This window comes from Ornithodoros turicata, chromosome 2, assembly GCF_037126465.1.
Source record: "Ornithodoros turicata isolate Travis chromosome 2, ASM3712646v1, whole genome shotgun sequence".
NCBI lineage: Eukaryota > Metazoa > Arthropoda > Arachnida > Ixodida > Argasidae > Ornithodoros > Ornithodoros turicata.
Genome location: NC_088202.1, coordinates 145701915 through 145716411, shown reverse-complemented (window position 1 = coordinate 145716411; position 14497 = coordinate 145701915). Strand labels below are relative to the sequence as shown.

The 14497-nt window shown below is 50.1% G+C and overlaps 1 protein-coding gene across 3 annotated transcripts in view; it reads right to left on the bottom strand.

The window, feature by feature from the left end:
- The window catches only part of LOC135386307 (uncharacterized), a 72611-nt gene that overhangs the window by 13160 nt on the left and 44954 nt on the right, over positions 1 to 14497 (bottom strand). For all 3 annotated transcript variants that reach the window (XM_064616143.1, XM_064616142.1, XM_064616141.1), the window contains exons 2-9: positions 14270 to 14465; positions 10365 to 10661; positions 8934 to 9639; positions 5926 to 6198; positions 4795 to 5352; positions 3798 to 4391; positions 2181 to 2514; positions 684 to 860 (exon numbers count right to left, since the gene is read on the bottom strand). In XM_064616143.1, the coding sequence (XP_064472213.1) occupies positions 684 to 860; positions 2181 to 2514; positions 3798 to 4391; positions 4795 to 5352; positions 5926 to 6198; positions 8934 to 9639; positions 10365 to 10661; positions 14270 to 14457 (3127 nt within the window). In that variant the 5' untranslated portion in view covers positions 14458 to 14465. The remainder of the gene's footprint in view (positions 1 to 683; positions 861 to 2180; positions 2515 to 3797; positions 4392 to 4794; positions 5353 to 5925; positions 6199 to 8933; positions 9640 to 10364; positions 10662 to 14269; positions 14466 to 14497) is intronic.

Below are 14497 nucleotides of genomic sequence, written 5' to 3'. Positions count from 1 at the left end.
AGTTACAGGACATCCTTTTTGTTTCGGCTCTGAGCATTATTGAAGAGTCTTTAAAAGCAAACTCCCAGACATCAAATCAAAGTCCCCCACTGCCACCGCTAAACTGCACACGGGAGGGAAGCCGCCCCTTCCTCAGGCGAAGTATGCACAATAAACTGGGGCTAACATTATCTTAAGACGAACCACAATCTCTCTGTGCTGGTCCTGCAGCATCGGCAATTTCGTAAAGCAGGCTTCGCCACGTGAATTGAAGCTTCAGGTGAAGCCCACTTTCGGGAAGCGTCGTTCGTATTCGGCGAATAATCGGATATTCAGAAATTCGAATAATGCGTATTCGATTCGCGGATGAAATACTTCGAGTGATTGATAATTGATTCGAATTCTAGAATCCGAATATCCGCGCAGCACTAAAAATAAGGGATTCCGTGACATTCTGTTTCCAACGAAGGATTCCATGATGAATTTCGGATTCCGCGATATTTCGCAGAACTGCGTAAAACTGCGGGCCTTAGTCATGCTGGACGGTGGCTTCAGCTTGCAGTCCTATGACAAGGGACTTGCAACGTCCCTGGTACCAAATCATTGGTAACACACATATTACGCAAAGCTAAAGTAATAGAAACTATGAGAGTGACGGTGTTCAGAACTTCAACCTTATGACCACATAGGTTCTGCGAGCTAACCTTTCTTCTGATCGACGAGCTCCTTCTGCGACCTTGAAAGTGGGGAAGCAAAACACGAAGGTGACGTTGATGGTGACAGGCACTGGGTAGAGACGCTAAATTCACGAGGCGGTCTTTGTTCTTCGTCCCCTTTGAAGAAAGGCAGCGTCATGTTGCGTGGCAGGCGCTCGGCGCTCCCTGTAGGCAGGAATGGGAGTGTTATGAAAATAACTAGAGTCACTAAATAGCATCGCTTCAGAGTATCGACACTAATGTCTCCCAGAGAGAGCAGGAGCGCCATCTTGTTTCCGCAGCACACCGGTACCATCCCCAGTTGAGGATCAAAGACGGCTAACATAATGCTCCCCGTGGGATAGAGAAGCGTGCATGATTGTTGCGTGATAATCCACGTATTGTCCACCAGGACGCCCCGAAGATGTCAAGGTGAGCTCGATGCCGTCAACTGCTGCTTGTAAACGAAAGGAACATTTCACCCACGCACGATAGATGGCGTCGTGCGCTAACGTGCGCGTCGGTAGCGTGGCGCGGAAACAAGATGGCGCATGCTCGCTCTTGGAACTCAGTGTCGATACTCAAAGCGTAGCTTATTTAGTGACTCTAAAAATAACCACTCTGACTGTTCTTTTAGAAGGTCACTAAGATACGATAAGATGACTAGAATTTCCTAAGTGAGTGACATAACAGAAGATGACGTTGAATGCAAAGTTTGCACGGTGCTAGCCATCGCAGCGCAAGCCACCATCAGAGCCAGGCGGTCGTCACTAGATCTCTTCATTCCCCCTTTGTTCAATAAATATATACCCCCCCCCCCGTTCATTAATCATCTTTGCGTGGGGCGTGAGCATGATACTACCTGGTATTACTGTGAGAAAAAGTAAGATAACTAGGAAGGGTGGCATATCCAGTGAACAGGTAAAGGAATGTTATGGGAAGAACCTCAGGACGAGAGAGCCCCTGATATTTCAGACAGAGACTGTTGTTCTTTTGGAAGGTCACTAAGATAGGATAAGACAACCAGGATTTTCACAGCGCTGGATAGAAAAGATGGTGTATGCAAAGCCTGCATGGAGCCAGCCACTGCAGCGTAAGCGACAGCCAGCGCAAGGCGGCCGCCTCCAGACCCGTTCGTGAATTGTCTCGGCATGGGTCATTATACCTCTCTAAATTACTGTGAAAAGCTTCAGGACAAGTGGAATCTCATAAGCGCTTGGACAGAACAGAAGATGACGTTGTATGCAAAAATCGTGATTCAAGTCTTGACAAGAAGATTCCTGTTGACGCTGGGGGAACTGATTCAGGTATATTTCGGTAGAATATTGTACTTAAATTTTCCTTGTGCGTCGGGCTCCAATTTTGCAACGACAACATGCCCTTATGGCCAAAAAAGTATATGAATAACGTGAGTAAGTAGAGTATATTTTCACTCAATCTGTCTGTTTGTTGTTCTAAAAGTACATACACGTTATAGAAACTAGAAATGTTTCTGCACTCACTCACCGTATGTCTTTACGGGACTACTCCGACAGTTGCAAGTGCAAACTGCAGATGCTCGAGATGCCTTCTGTTCTTCTGACTCAACATTAAGGTCTTCACTAAAGCTCACTGCCTTCTTGGCCCTGCAGGCGCAGCAGGGGTGTTGTTGCTGAGTCCCAACCGCAGACAAACCTTGGGCCTTGTTCCTGGTGTGGCCGCCTCTGCGCCAGGAACCTTCAGAGTTTGTCCTTGATAGCGGGTGAGGTTCTTTTCCCAGTCCCGTACTTGACGTCAAGTCCCCACATGGCGGGAGCAAGCCATCCAAGTCTGGTAGGTTCTTAAATAACCTTCGGTAATCCTGGAATTGAGCCAACAGTATATTATGTACTATGTACCTCATACCATTTATTACCAGTACCATTATGTACCTCGCATGGTCGAGTATTGCCTTTCGTAGAAGTCTGCGTGGGTTATGATACAAAATGAGGTCAGATTTTCCTTAAAGGGACCATGAAATGATTTTCGCGAATTTCGAGTACTCTGCCAGAAACCGTCCTCATGATCCCTCACTAACATACACACATCGACTTTTAACCGTATTCAGTGCACCGGGGGCGTAGTTGACACGCAAAAATAGCGGGCGTGGCCGTAGGATACATCCATTCGAAGCGGGCTTACGTCATCAACGTCCAGTCCTCTCAGCCAATTGTGGACGAACTGGAGCACACACCTCGCGGGACCACGTGGGTGCATGGTTTCGGTTTGGACAACAACGACGTCGTATACCTGCCGTCGAAATCAGTAGAAATATGGCTGAACGCAAGTTGTCAGCGATGGAATAAGAGATTACGCGATGCACACAGCGTCTAGGAGCCGTCCCGTACGCGGCAGCCACCGACGGAGAAGAAGCTCAGAGAGGAAAACGTGCTTCGGTAGCCATGCTTACAATCAACGGCTACATTACACTTCTGGTAGGATTGTGTGGCAAGGATTAGATACGATCGTAGGTTCAGGTCAAACGAAGCATATTTCATGGCGAAGTTTACAAGCTTGCTTGCAAGTTTTGCAAAAAGACCGTCAGAGACCGTCGCAAAAGATCGCTTCTCAAAAGACCGTCCGCGATTCGGACGATGTGGCTGATTCGCCGACCATCTTTCTGTCTCTGTGTATGACGTCACGGCCAGTTTGCCTCGCAGGCGGGTCGTAGCAGCCGACGTTCACGGCCGTGGTTAATATAGAATATTTTCGCTATTCGAACGATTTTCCACTTCATATTTCACAGGGGAAACAAACTGAAAATGATCGTAGGCTTGTCAAATATCCTTTGACGGTCCCTTGGAACTAACAATTCGGATATCTTGATAATTTCGGACTGATTTGGGGTAGACTGAATGAAGGGAGTAGGAGGCAGGCAAGCTGTTGTCATCGACTTGTGGCTAACATAGTCCTTGATTGATTTCTCATTATACTTTGGGATTATGCTACCTAAAACGTAAAATAAATCGATCGGCGACTGCATACTTGTGCTAACGCATGTGCAAGTACATTTTATATTGCCATATCTCTTAGCATGACCTTTTGTAATTTACAAAATGCAAATGTGCAACAAGGCGACGTAAAAACATTTGTACTCAAACCCACCTGAAGAGAGTGGCGTCGATTCGGAACTTCGTCAGGGAACACTGGATCTCGACACCAACCTCCATCGCCTTCTTCAGCCGCTCTTCGCAATATTCCACGCTGCCCCAGAAACCCTTTCGGCGGCGACATCGCCAGAAATGTGCCCGCTTCCTCTCGAACGTTGCCCGCCTGATCCAGATTCAGCGGTCTCAAGACCTGAGACCTTGTCGTCGTCACGTCCTCTGGCGCATCCTTCTTAGCAGCGTGTCGATATCGCGAGACGAGTGCCTTGACGTCGTCAGGTAGGAGGACACTCAGGGAATCCCAGTCCTGAATGTGGCTCAGGTTTCTCCGGGACAGGTCCTCGAAGTCGGTACAGGATTTGGGTCTTCTGCTGGCTCTAGAGTCACTGCTCTGTGCACGGCGGTGTGGTACGTCCTCGTCCCGCTCTTCATCTCTTCGAGGAAGTCGATGTTGCGTCGGCTTCAAGACGACGTCTGGTTTATCTTCTGCTGAGGCAAGTTCGTTGAGGAAACTCAGGTCTGGTAGAGAGTAGTTTGGGTAGCAGACGTAGATAGAGCGTGTGGGCGTTGCTCCATCTTGCTTTGGTTCCTTCTGCGAGAGGTAAGAAATACCGTATTTACTCGCATACCTAACGCGCTTTTGCCCCCGAAACGCAGTGCCATAAAGAAACGTTCATTAAATGCGCAAGGTAAAAATTGGACCGCAGCACTTAACGTACAGTCGAAAACCGATTTTTGTCAAATATCTGAGTCGGTGACCCGGAATCAATGGGCATTTCCTCGCAGTGCTTGAACACAACAATTTGCCTGCTACATATCACACACAAATCCATTAAGAACAATATCCTGTCTCCTGGTCAATGTCGTCAGGGCACCACATATGAAGAATACAACACCAGTTTATAACTACCAGAAATATAAATTATGGGAATAAATAATCCGCATAAACAGCTCCGCAAAGACATGTTTTCTTACGGACCCACAATTACACTTACTGTGCTTTGAGGATACATGGTCACATTGAAGCTCCTCTGCATTGACGCCGAAGAGTCATCCACAGTGTACAACCAATTCGAACCTTCTGTCGCCACTGCCCCTTCGACTGACGTCTGAATGCTCCTGTCTCGAATATGGACAGGGACTTGTGTACTGGAATGTCTGGTTCTAGCAATAACGGCCGTGGGCTTTCGCCTGTTCCCTCCGGCGCTGAGCAACGCGGTCTGCCTGTGGATCTGATCCACAGAGTTCTGCCGACTGACGTACCCACTGGACATCGTGCCGGACTCGCGCAGCGACGTTCGGTCGGGAAGGCTACTTCTTTGGTTCGATGACGCTTCGTCCAAAGATGTTGCTGCGCCGTCTCTGTTGTTTAGTCTTTTGGTTTGTGTACCTTGGTTCGTGTGCCCGGCGTCTTCGACGGGGGTAACGTTCGTGGATTTGGTTGTAGGGAAGACATTTTGAATGCGGTCCGTGCCAACCAAGGGTTGACCACACTGGCGGATGCGACGCAGTGGCGAGTTGACATCGTTGTTGCGTGCGACGATTGGTGCAGACTGTGGGGAAGAGACAAGGAATGTTTTGACTACACTTTTCTCCAAGCCTCCCCAACCCCAACGAATTTAAGGTATACAGTAGAACCCCTTTGTAGTAAACTCTCTGGGACCATGATGAAATTTTACTAGATCAGGAGTTTTATTATATCAGGTGTGCCATTGAATGTATGGGATTCTATCGGGACCGCAGTTCTCGTTTACTATAAGCAGAGTTTTACCACAAGAGGAGTTACTATAAAGAACTTCCACTATACTATACTATACTACTACTACTATACTACTTCTACTTTACTATAAAGAGGTTCTACTGTACAACGATTACTAGCACCAATGATCATGCATGAGCTAACCAAGGGTGAGAACTAAAATAGAAGGACGGTATTGTTTAGTCCGAATAAGGTTTAGATAACCCCTTCATACACCCATTTTTCTAAGATCAGGTAATGCAGTGACAACACACCGTACAGTGCAAATATTTTGTACGGTTTGTCCTGACAGACTGCTTGACGAATAAAGCAGGGTTTTGAGCGATGTCAAGTGTCATTTCTTTAACAAGTCTTTCTGCAGACTTACATCCTCTGAGGAAGCTCCCCCTTCGCTGCTCATGAGGTCCCTGCTGTCACGCATGGTTTCGTCCCCACTGGATTCCAGAGGCTCCTCCTCTTCTCGTATGGGACTACGCGCACCGGGGGCCTTTGGTCGTGGTTGGGCCGCTTCCACGAGGCTGTCTTCGAAGTATTGCGACGACGTATCCTCTTCACTCTCGGATAGCCTCCGTAATGCGTCATTATCGTTCACCAAGCCCGTCCTGGCGTCAACGCCATTGTTATTGTTGGCCTCCAACCTCTGAAAACGAAAACAATGTAACAAGTGATGTGACGAACACGTCAGGGTTTAAATTCGAAAGCCTGCGTCAAAGTTCCACTTTATTGCGCGTGTGCATCTACCTCCTTCTCGGATGCCGCCACTTATTGGAGAGGTCAGAGCCCTCTTTGTTGCAGAGCACGCGACATCAGAGGACCCCGTGAGGAGAAACCTTCGATGAGCCATACAGCACCAACGGCTACTGCAATTGGTATCGACCAAACAATTTAGGAACAGTCGGAAGTGAAATTCTGCGTCAGTTACAGGACCTCTTCGGAACGAGCACTCGTCGACGCGAGCCTACGAAGCAGGCCTTCCTCAGCCTGTTTCCTCCGAATGTCTCACTGATTCTGGGGGACAGCGTTCACGCTATATCTACAAGATTTAGTAGCTTACGCTGAGTGAATCCCGGATGTCACGAGTCCGTCGACTTCTGCCGCTCCCGCTGCCGTCCCTGACCTAGGAGACATTGGAGCACATCTACCGTAATTTCACGCGTATTAGCCGCGGCTTATGCGCGATTTTTTTTTCTAACGGGCGCTCTGTGGCTTATCCACCGGTGCGGCTTATCTGATCACTATTTTTCTGTGGTATTTTCCTCATACACCGGTTTTAACGAAAGAACCGACAGTGTCTCTGGGACAGCACCGCCCTGCCGGTGCACGAATAGTACATAACAGGGGCGCGTCCATATCCGAGTAGACTGACCTTCCTAGCGTCTTCTGGAAGACCACTGACCCAGCGATCCATGAAAAACACGAAACAAGGGCACAATCCGATATGGGTAGAACATTAGAACTGAACCCCTTCTTGTACACCATGCCGACTCCGGAGTCCGGACCACGGGGTTTACGGCCTTCTCTATGGTCTCCCTTGTCGCACAAATCAGTCGCGCCGTATTGCCCGCGGCTTATCTGCGCGTGCGGCTTATCTACCAGAAAATTTTCAAAACGTCCCAAGCAGCACAATGTACTGAAAGTCGAGTGCAATAGGGGTGGACGGTATGTGTCTTATCAATGTTCTTTAGTTTCAACAGTTCGTTCAAGGTCTTCCACCTACCCGTCCACCCCTATTGCACTCGACTTTCAGTACATTGTGCTGCTTGGGGTTCCTAAGAACGGGTCCTGCGGCCTATCTCTGGTGCGGCTTATACACGTGAAATTACGGCACCTCCTCCACTTAGCGTCCACCTGGCCACCTTGCAAGCTGTCTCTCCACAACCTCTACTGCTGTCTGCGACGACAGCGTATCTCGACTGCCGCCAATCTTGCACCCACCGCGACCGCGCTCTGTCGAGCAACCGCGCGTTCACCCTCTCGGAGATGAAGCCCAGTTCCTTCCCCCATGTATTTCTCGCGACAGTGACCCGGACCACTGTGGGCCATGCTAGGACCATCGCTAATTCGACGCTGCAGCACGTCGATGCACCTGCGGCTGTCGCCTGGTCAGAAAATGGCGCGGGAGATCGCTAGAGGCGGGGTTGGCAACGGCGGTCCCCGAATTCTTCAACCAGCCGCCATGTTCTTTGTCGTGTACGAAACATTCTGAAGAAAAGTAGCGTGCCTGCCCACAAGTCTCGAGCGTGAGCAGCGACGAGGAACACGGACGTGAAGGACGTCGCATGGGGACACGCTTCAGTAATAATACGGTGAACACAATTTCCTGTAACTCCGCAGAGTGGATTTTCATGCGTTATGTTTGTGTTCAGACGTATGTATGACCCCGGATGTATTGAAAGCAATGCGTTTACATAACCCATTTAGCGAACCATCTGACACACGTACGAGTAATGTGGTACTTCTGTTGATGTGATTACTCGAAAAGTCGTTTATAACGATGCTCTGATATAAAGAATAACGTTTGTTGAAGGAGCGGCAGTTAGACGTGTCCTGTCTTTACTGTTCACCGTCCCTATAGAGTCCCGTAGTGTAAAGTCGCCAACAGTCAGTCACTCTGATATAAAGATCCGATATCGCGTTCCTCTCAATATCGTTATAACCAACCTCAACTGTAAACATACATCGGTCAAATCGGTCAATCTATCGATACAGCAACTTGTGGTAGTTCGTGGCTATATACGTCGCGTCGCTCATGAACGTGCGTCGAAATCCCATGACACGGCATAACGAATTTAGCATCCCACGAAGCGAAGGTATATAGCGTGTCTAAGCAACTTGCACCGCTGCCACCAAGTTGGTGCCGTCCTCGGCTGGGATAGAACCCACAACATTGAGATCAGTTGGCGGACAAGCTACAGCGGATCCACCGAGATCAGTGAATACAATTTGTAGTTACCCTGCCCATTTAGTGAAGTACCACGCACTGGATCTTTTAGCTCGTGTGACACATTGAATGCAATTACAGCAAATCTTGGGCACTTGCTGGTTGGCCGTGTTGAACTTTCTCTTACAAACAGCTACAGTAGTATTCTATTGTAGGTGTACGGCGTATTTCCCAAAGATATACGGTGAGTGCTATGCTGCGTGTAGCCCTGCCACTTATTTTGTGGCCTACATTCCAAAGGGAATTCTCTATTTAAGTTTGTCGTCTGTTTACGTTACCTGTGACTTTCCTGTGACTTTCAGATACCTGTGACTTTCAGAAATGGCTTGTCTTAGCGTAATAAAAATGTCATTTCCAGGACGAGCTCTTACAGAGCTGCACCCCGCGGTTACACTAAACATCATACGCAACGCCAAGATCAATGCACCACTCACCTTGACGGTATTGATAGGAGTTCTTGGCAGGGACGCGTTTGTGCCCTTATCGTTTCCCCCCAACAAATTATTCTGCCTATGCACAACGTCCTCCTTATGAAACTCTAGTCCGCACAGTCTACTGTCCCCGCTGCTGCTGCTCTTCGATTCCATCGACGCCGACTCACACTCCGCACTCGCAGAATCCTCAGACCTACTACTGGACAGCGATCCCCCGCTGGCCGCCTTGCTCCTCATGAACAGCCTGAGCAGCGATCTCGCGTCCACGTCTTCGTCCCTCGAAGACTGCAGGGTGTACAACGGCAAACACGCGTCGCCCACACGTCCCGTCGTCGAACGCCGAAGAAGGTTTGGTAGACTCTGACTCTTGGAGGTCGTCACGTCGCGTAGCCTGTGCCACGTCGTGAAGGAGAGTTCTGAGCGGGCCATGGCGGATGGAGGTGCCGGTTGTTGTTGCTCTGGACAGTCGGAGGACTCGTCCGAGAAGCGCGTCCCGCTCGCCTCAAACGCGATGGTGTAGTTGTCCTTGTTGGCCTGGCATGTGAGTACAAAGTCGTGCTCCTCATACGAGCTGCAGTCGAGGCTGTCGGTGGAGAGGACACCGCTGGTGACAGGTGGCGCCACCTCTTTCACGGGTGAGAAGAGGGGCTCGTCACGGCAGATGGACATCTCGCCAGAGTCGTCGGTGGCGGAGCCGACTTTGACACTGGAAAGGCGGTTGCGACAATGAGGGAAGGACAAGTAAACGTCACGCCGCTGTCAAATGTAATTTGGTACAAGAACCGCTTTAAAGGGACTATGAAACGATTTTTTTCTTCGTTTCGTTCGAAAGAAGACATTTTTCTGAGTCTAGAACCGAAATTTTCCTTTCGTCGCGCGAGCGGATTTCTCGGGAGCGAATTTAAACGGAGCGGCGAAGGGAGGACAGCTGGCGCCACGCCGTGGCGAGCTGCCGAGCGGAGACACAACGGGTAACTTGACGCGACCACGGCTGGCTCAGCAACACGTCATCGTGACGTATTGCCGAGCCGAGGAATCCCGCCAGGAGCATGCGCCGTAGGATCCCGCGTATGCGTTCATCGGGAGTGGAAATCTCCATGACAGCAGCTTTCGCGCGATCGGGCAGATTTCGGCAGTGGCGGCAGCCACAGCGCGAGTTCGCGGCATTACTTGCCATTGTGCAACACCGGTGACGTAACGGGGAACCGAAGTGCGGTCCGTACAGTTACACCATCGGCAAGGAAATCTGCGCGGGAGAGGAGGAACGCGGAAGAGACATTCCCAGCGCGCGCTCCTCGCAGAGTGGAGCGATTTCGTCCGGAAAAATTTCTGGCATATTCGTTTCTCTGCGGGAAGAACAGTTTCCATCGAAAAAAAGTATGGGGGTTCGGGAAATTTCATAGTCCCTTTAAGGCGAGTCCGTGCGCTTACCCAGTTGCGGAAGCCTCAAGCGGCAGGGTCTCGAGAAAGGATCCTGAGACAGAGGCGCACCGGTCGCCATGGCTGGCTGACTGGAAGTCAGTCCCGCCGTAGAGGGCAGGCAGGGCAAGCAGGGCATGCATGTCCTCCGAGCGGAATGTTTCCATGTCGATCTCTGCCAGGTTGGCGTCGATGTTCTTCGACAGGTCCTCATATGCCAGGTCCTCCAGCGACCCACCGGCCACCATCAGAATACTCTGACGGAGCAGCTTGCTCGACGACACCGATGACGGTTGCCGCTGGAACTCCCTGCATGCAGAGCATTAAAAGGTTAGCAACATCTCACAGTTCGCAAGTGGGGTTGACACATCTTTGGGAGGGATCCCAGATGCTGCCTCTTAAGTTGAGTTTTTTCCTTTTCAACTGAATGTAACCACAGCTATCTGTGGAGCTGGTCCAGGAATCCACTTCTTAGCCAAGAACCTCATGCTATCTGTCCACGTCGGCACATCGTTCACAGCTGCTCTTGCTTCAAAATACTGACACAAGCTATCAAACTCACACACAAATCGCCGTGGACATTTCTGTTCTAGACCATTCATACTAGTTCTCTCAAACATGTGATCTACTGGGGAGGTGACACCTCCAGCCAGGTGTGTCTGAAGTCTCGCCACAGAGAGGCGAGTTGAAGTTCGAATGACGTGTGCATTAAAACTCTCTCTACACAGAAAAGTGTGTAATAGAGCGAAATTCATACTTATGTACCACGCGCAAGCTGTGGCTCCTGAAGAGACTTTAGAACCTGGGGACGAGATATGAAGCACGTCGGATGAGCCAATATATGTATGTTGGTAGGGGAAACACAGTGTCTTTCTCGTTTCGGTTCTGTAGCTACATAACTTTCTGATCACTTGATGTTTAGCAATGGTCTTTATCATTTGTCCCATATATACGCCCTCCCCTACAAATATAGTGCCTGCCGGCTTCATATCTCGTCACCAGATTCTCTAATCGATTCAGGAGCCACAGCTCGCGCGTTGTGCTAAACGGACAGCCGCATCCGTTCCAGTCGAAACTATACTATCATTTTATCCCCCCTGGGCCACTGAACGCGGTATCCGAAATCCCACGCGGAATAGTGGCGTAGTTTGATTGTCGTTCGGCGGAATACACGATAAGTGCGAACGCCGGATATTGAGAATATGCCGGAACTCCCTCTCTGGAAAAACGAGAAAACGTCACCAGTCCTCCTCAGGTACCCGCGGACTCGGCTGTACAGTATGTACCACTGCGCCCATACACCATGTTGCAAGCCCATTGGCCTAGACTGTGCGCGCGCTCCGATTGGTCGAGAACGTTTTGAAATCGCATTTTGTAGCGCGCATGTGCGTACAGCGTCTCGACCGTTTCAGCATAGTTTCGAAATAGCATGGCCGGCATGTCGTCCTCCTGTGTTCGGTGGTGTCAATCGACAGAACAGTTTGCAGAAATATGTTCGCGGGTTTATTCGTTCGTCATTGTGAGTCTACGCGTGTTGTGCTGTTTCTGGACACAACTGTTATCCCACGAACAATTTGTCAACTGTGGTACCGGAATGCTTCATGAGTTGGAGCGTGAAGAACAAGTTCGAGCGCCGCTGGACTTCGAGGACTGTCAACAAAGACAGGATTACGTGCCACACAAGCGCTTTTCGCTTCGCTATAATGGATGCACCGGAGGCAGCGAAAGAAGATGCTCATCATGAAATGGTACGCACTCATGAGACTGGCTCGGTATTAGGAGTTGAACGGTGTACATGAGAGAACTGATGAACGGTGTGTTCGTTCTGCTTCATGTTCGAACATTGTCCCAGTGTGTCAGCAACGCAGTGGGCTTCGTACCCATGTATCAGATCTTTGAATTAGTGCTTTTGTATCAAATAAATCTTTATTTTACCCCAAAATCTCTTTCGTTATTTTAAATACCGAGTAACGGCGGCAGGCCTGAAATCCAGTAGAAGTCGATGGTAGCCAGGACCGACCGAAAAGCCAGCCAGACATGGAGGCTCCTGATTGGCCGACTGGTTGTGCATAATATCCACCACGTCGCAATTTCATTGGTCGTGTGCCCAGTGTTGTGTGAATTATCTCAAACTATGGGCTCTATGGGGAGCTGTTGGAGCCTGACGTCACTCCCTAAGAACCAATGAGGGCGCGACCTTGAGAAAAGGAATGCTGCGGCCGTGCGGAAGTCATTAGAGAGTTACGGGGCGCTCTGAACGTCGCTTTTCCTCCTCTCAGCGCCGCGCTCTCACTCCTCCGCTTAGGGAGTGACGTCACGTCGCCAGATCTTCCGCGGCCGCGGAAGAAGCGCTGATCTTTAAAATTCATTTACTTGATATCTAAGCACTTTTCAAACGAGAAAAATTAGTCGGGCAGATTGTGGGCCGATGCCCAACATAGCGATACCGGTTCCATGGACGAGCTTCCGGACACGACCGTCCCTTTGGGTGTGATTTTCGTTGTAGAACGCCATACGCTACAACGCAGTGAAGAATGCCACCAGCTCAGTGGCGGACCCAAGGGGGGGGGGGGAAGCGGTTGGGCGATCGCCCCCCAAAAACGTCAGTTTATACATTGAATTTCCCTCTCTCCCCTCCCCCACTATGCGCTAAGACAAAGAAACCGCCCCCCAAACCGAGCGTCTGGATCCGTCCCTGCTCCAGCTATGATAAACAGCTTCTAGTTACGCTGCATCATGTCGTTACACGTACGCTACACTAAACACTAATACATGGACGTTCGTTCTACAGGGTGCTTCGCCTTCATAATTCCTCCTCGCGGAATGAAAGCTGCCGTTACCTTGACAGCAACACGAAAGGAACGGAATTCACCCGTCACGTCCTTCGCGATCTACGGGCGAAAGAAAACCGCCCAACTGAGGCTCTCCCTCTCCTTCTCAAAGAGCGCGCGACAAGGTGGGCAGGCCTAGAACTGGTCTCGTTCTCCCACGATCATTGGACAACTTGTTTGAGGAGACCAATGAGAGCGTTGTCAAGGTAACGGCATTGTGTCCTTCCGCGTGGACCAGCTCGCGTGACACGCTGAGACTGGGAGGCGACGTGGGTTCGAATACTCGCACCGACTGTGCTGTTTCAGGTTCTCCCTGGGTTCTCCGAGAGACTTTCCAGACTAATGCCGGCGCAGTTCCCCCTGAAGTCGGCCCAGGACCCGTACAGACACCCCTGTTCCCCATTCCTTCCTTCTGGCTTCTCTCCATCTGTCCATGTCTGTATGATGCTCATAGCCACAGTTCCTTCGCGGCGCTAACACTGAATTTTAAAAAGTAATTAAAAAGTAAAAAGTAAGGAGAAGCGTTTGCACTTCAGTGCCCCTTGAAGGTGCCACGACGGAAAATATCTGGTACCTTGAGAGTACTACCTACACCTCATTGCAATCCACTTGTCTCGCATCCTGCCAAAATATTTGTGTCTGTGAGACGTGTCCGTGAGACGAGGACGTATCATAAAATTAACACCTCGTGACGTCACATTTCGCGCACTCTTGTCCATCCGTCTGGCAACATTGCTTCTCCCTAGGTCCCAGTTCTGTCTCCCCCACCAGCGCAGCTGGCAGTCTTCCAATTTGGGGCGAAGAACATAGGAAGGTTGGTGGGCTGCTGCTACGAGGCAGACGCTAGAGCACATGATGACGTCTCTTACTCCCGGAGAAACCGAAACTATAAAGTTTTGCGGGTTCTTACGAAAATTCATGGAAGCGTGTAACCTTCGGAGTCCATCAACGAGGTTAATTTGTAATACTAAATAAAATAAGTATCATTTTTAGTCCCGGGGCGGCACTTGAAGTGCTGCGTTCATCCGTCCGTGTTTCACTGTGCTCAGATACCTACACACTGCGTTAAGAATGCTTTATACGTACCGGTTGAAAGGGTAGTCTGCGCACCACTGAAGATCTTCACCTCCATCCTGCAGCAAGACAGAGTCCGTGCATGAAGAGGTCTGGCTCGGGGGAGCCTCTCGGCTGTCGTTGTTGTTGTTGTTGTGGAAGTTAAGCTGAGAGAGGCTCAGCCCTGCCAGTGTCTGACGGGCCATGGGGCCCTCCGTCATCACCCCGCCTGCGAGATGAAGGGAGGGGCTGTGTTGGTCA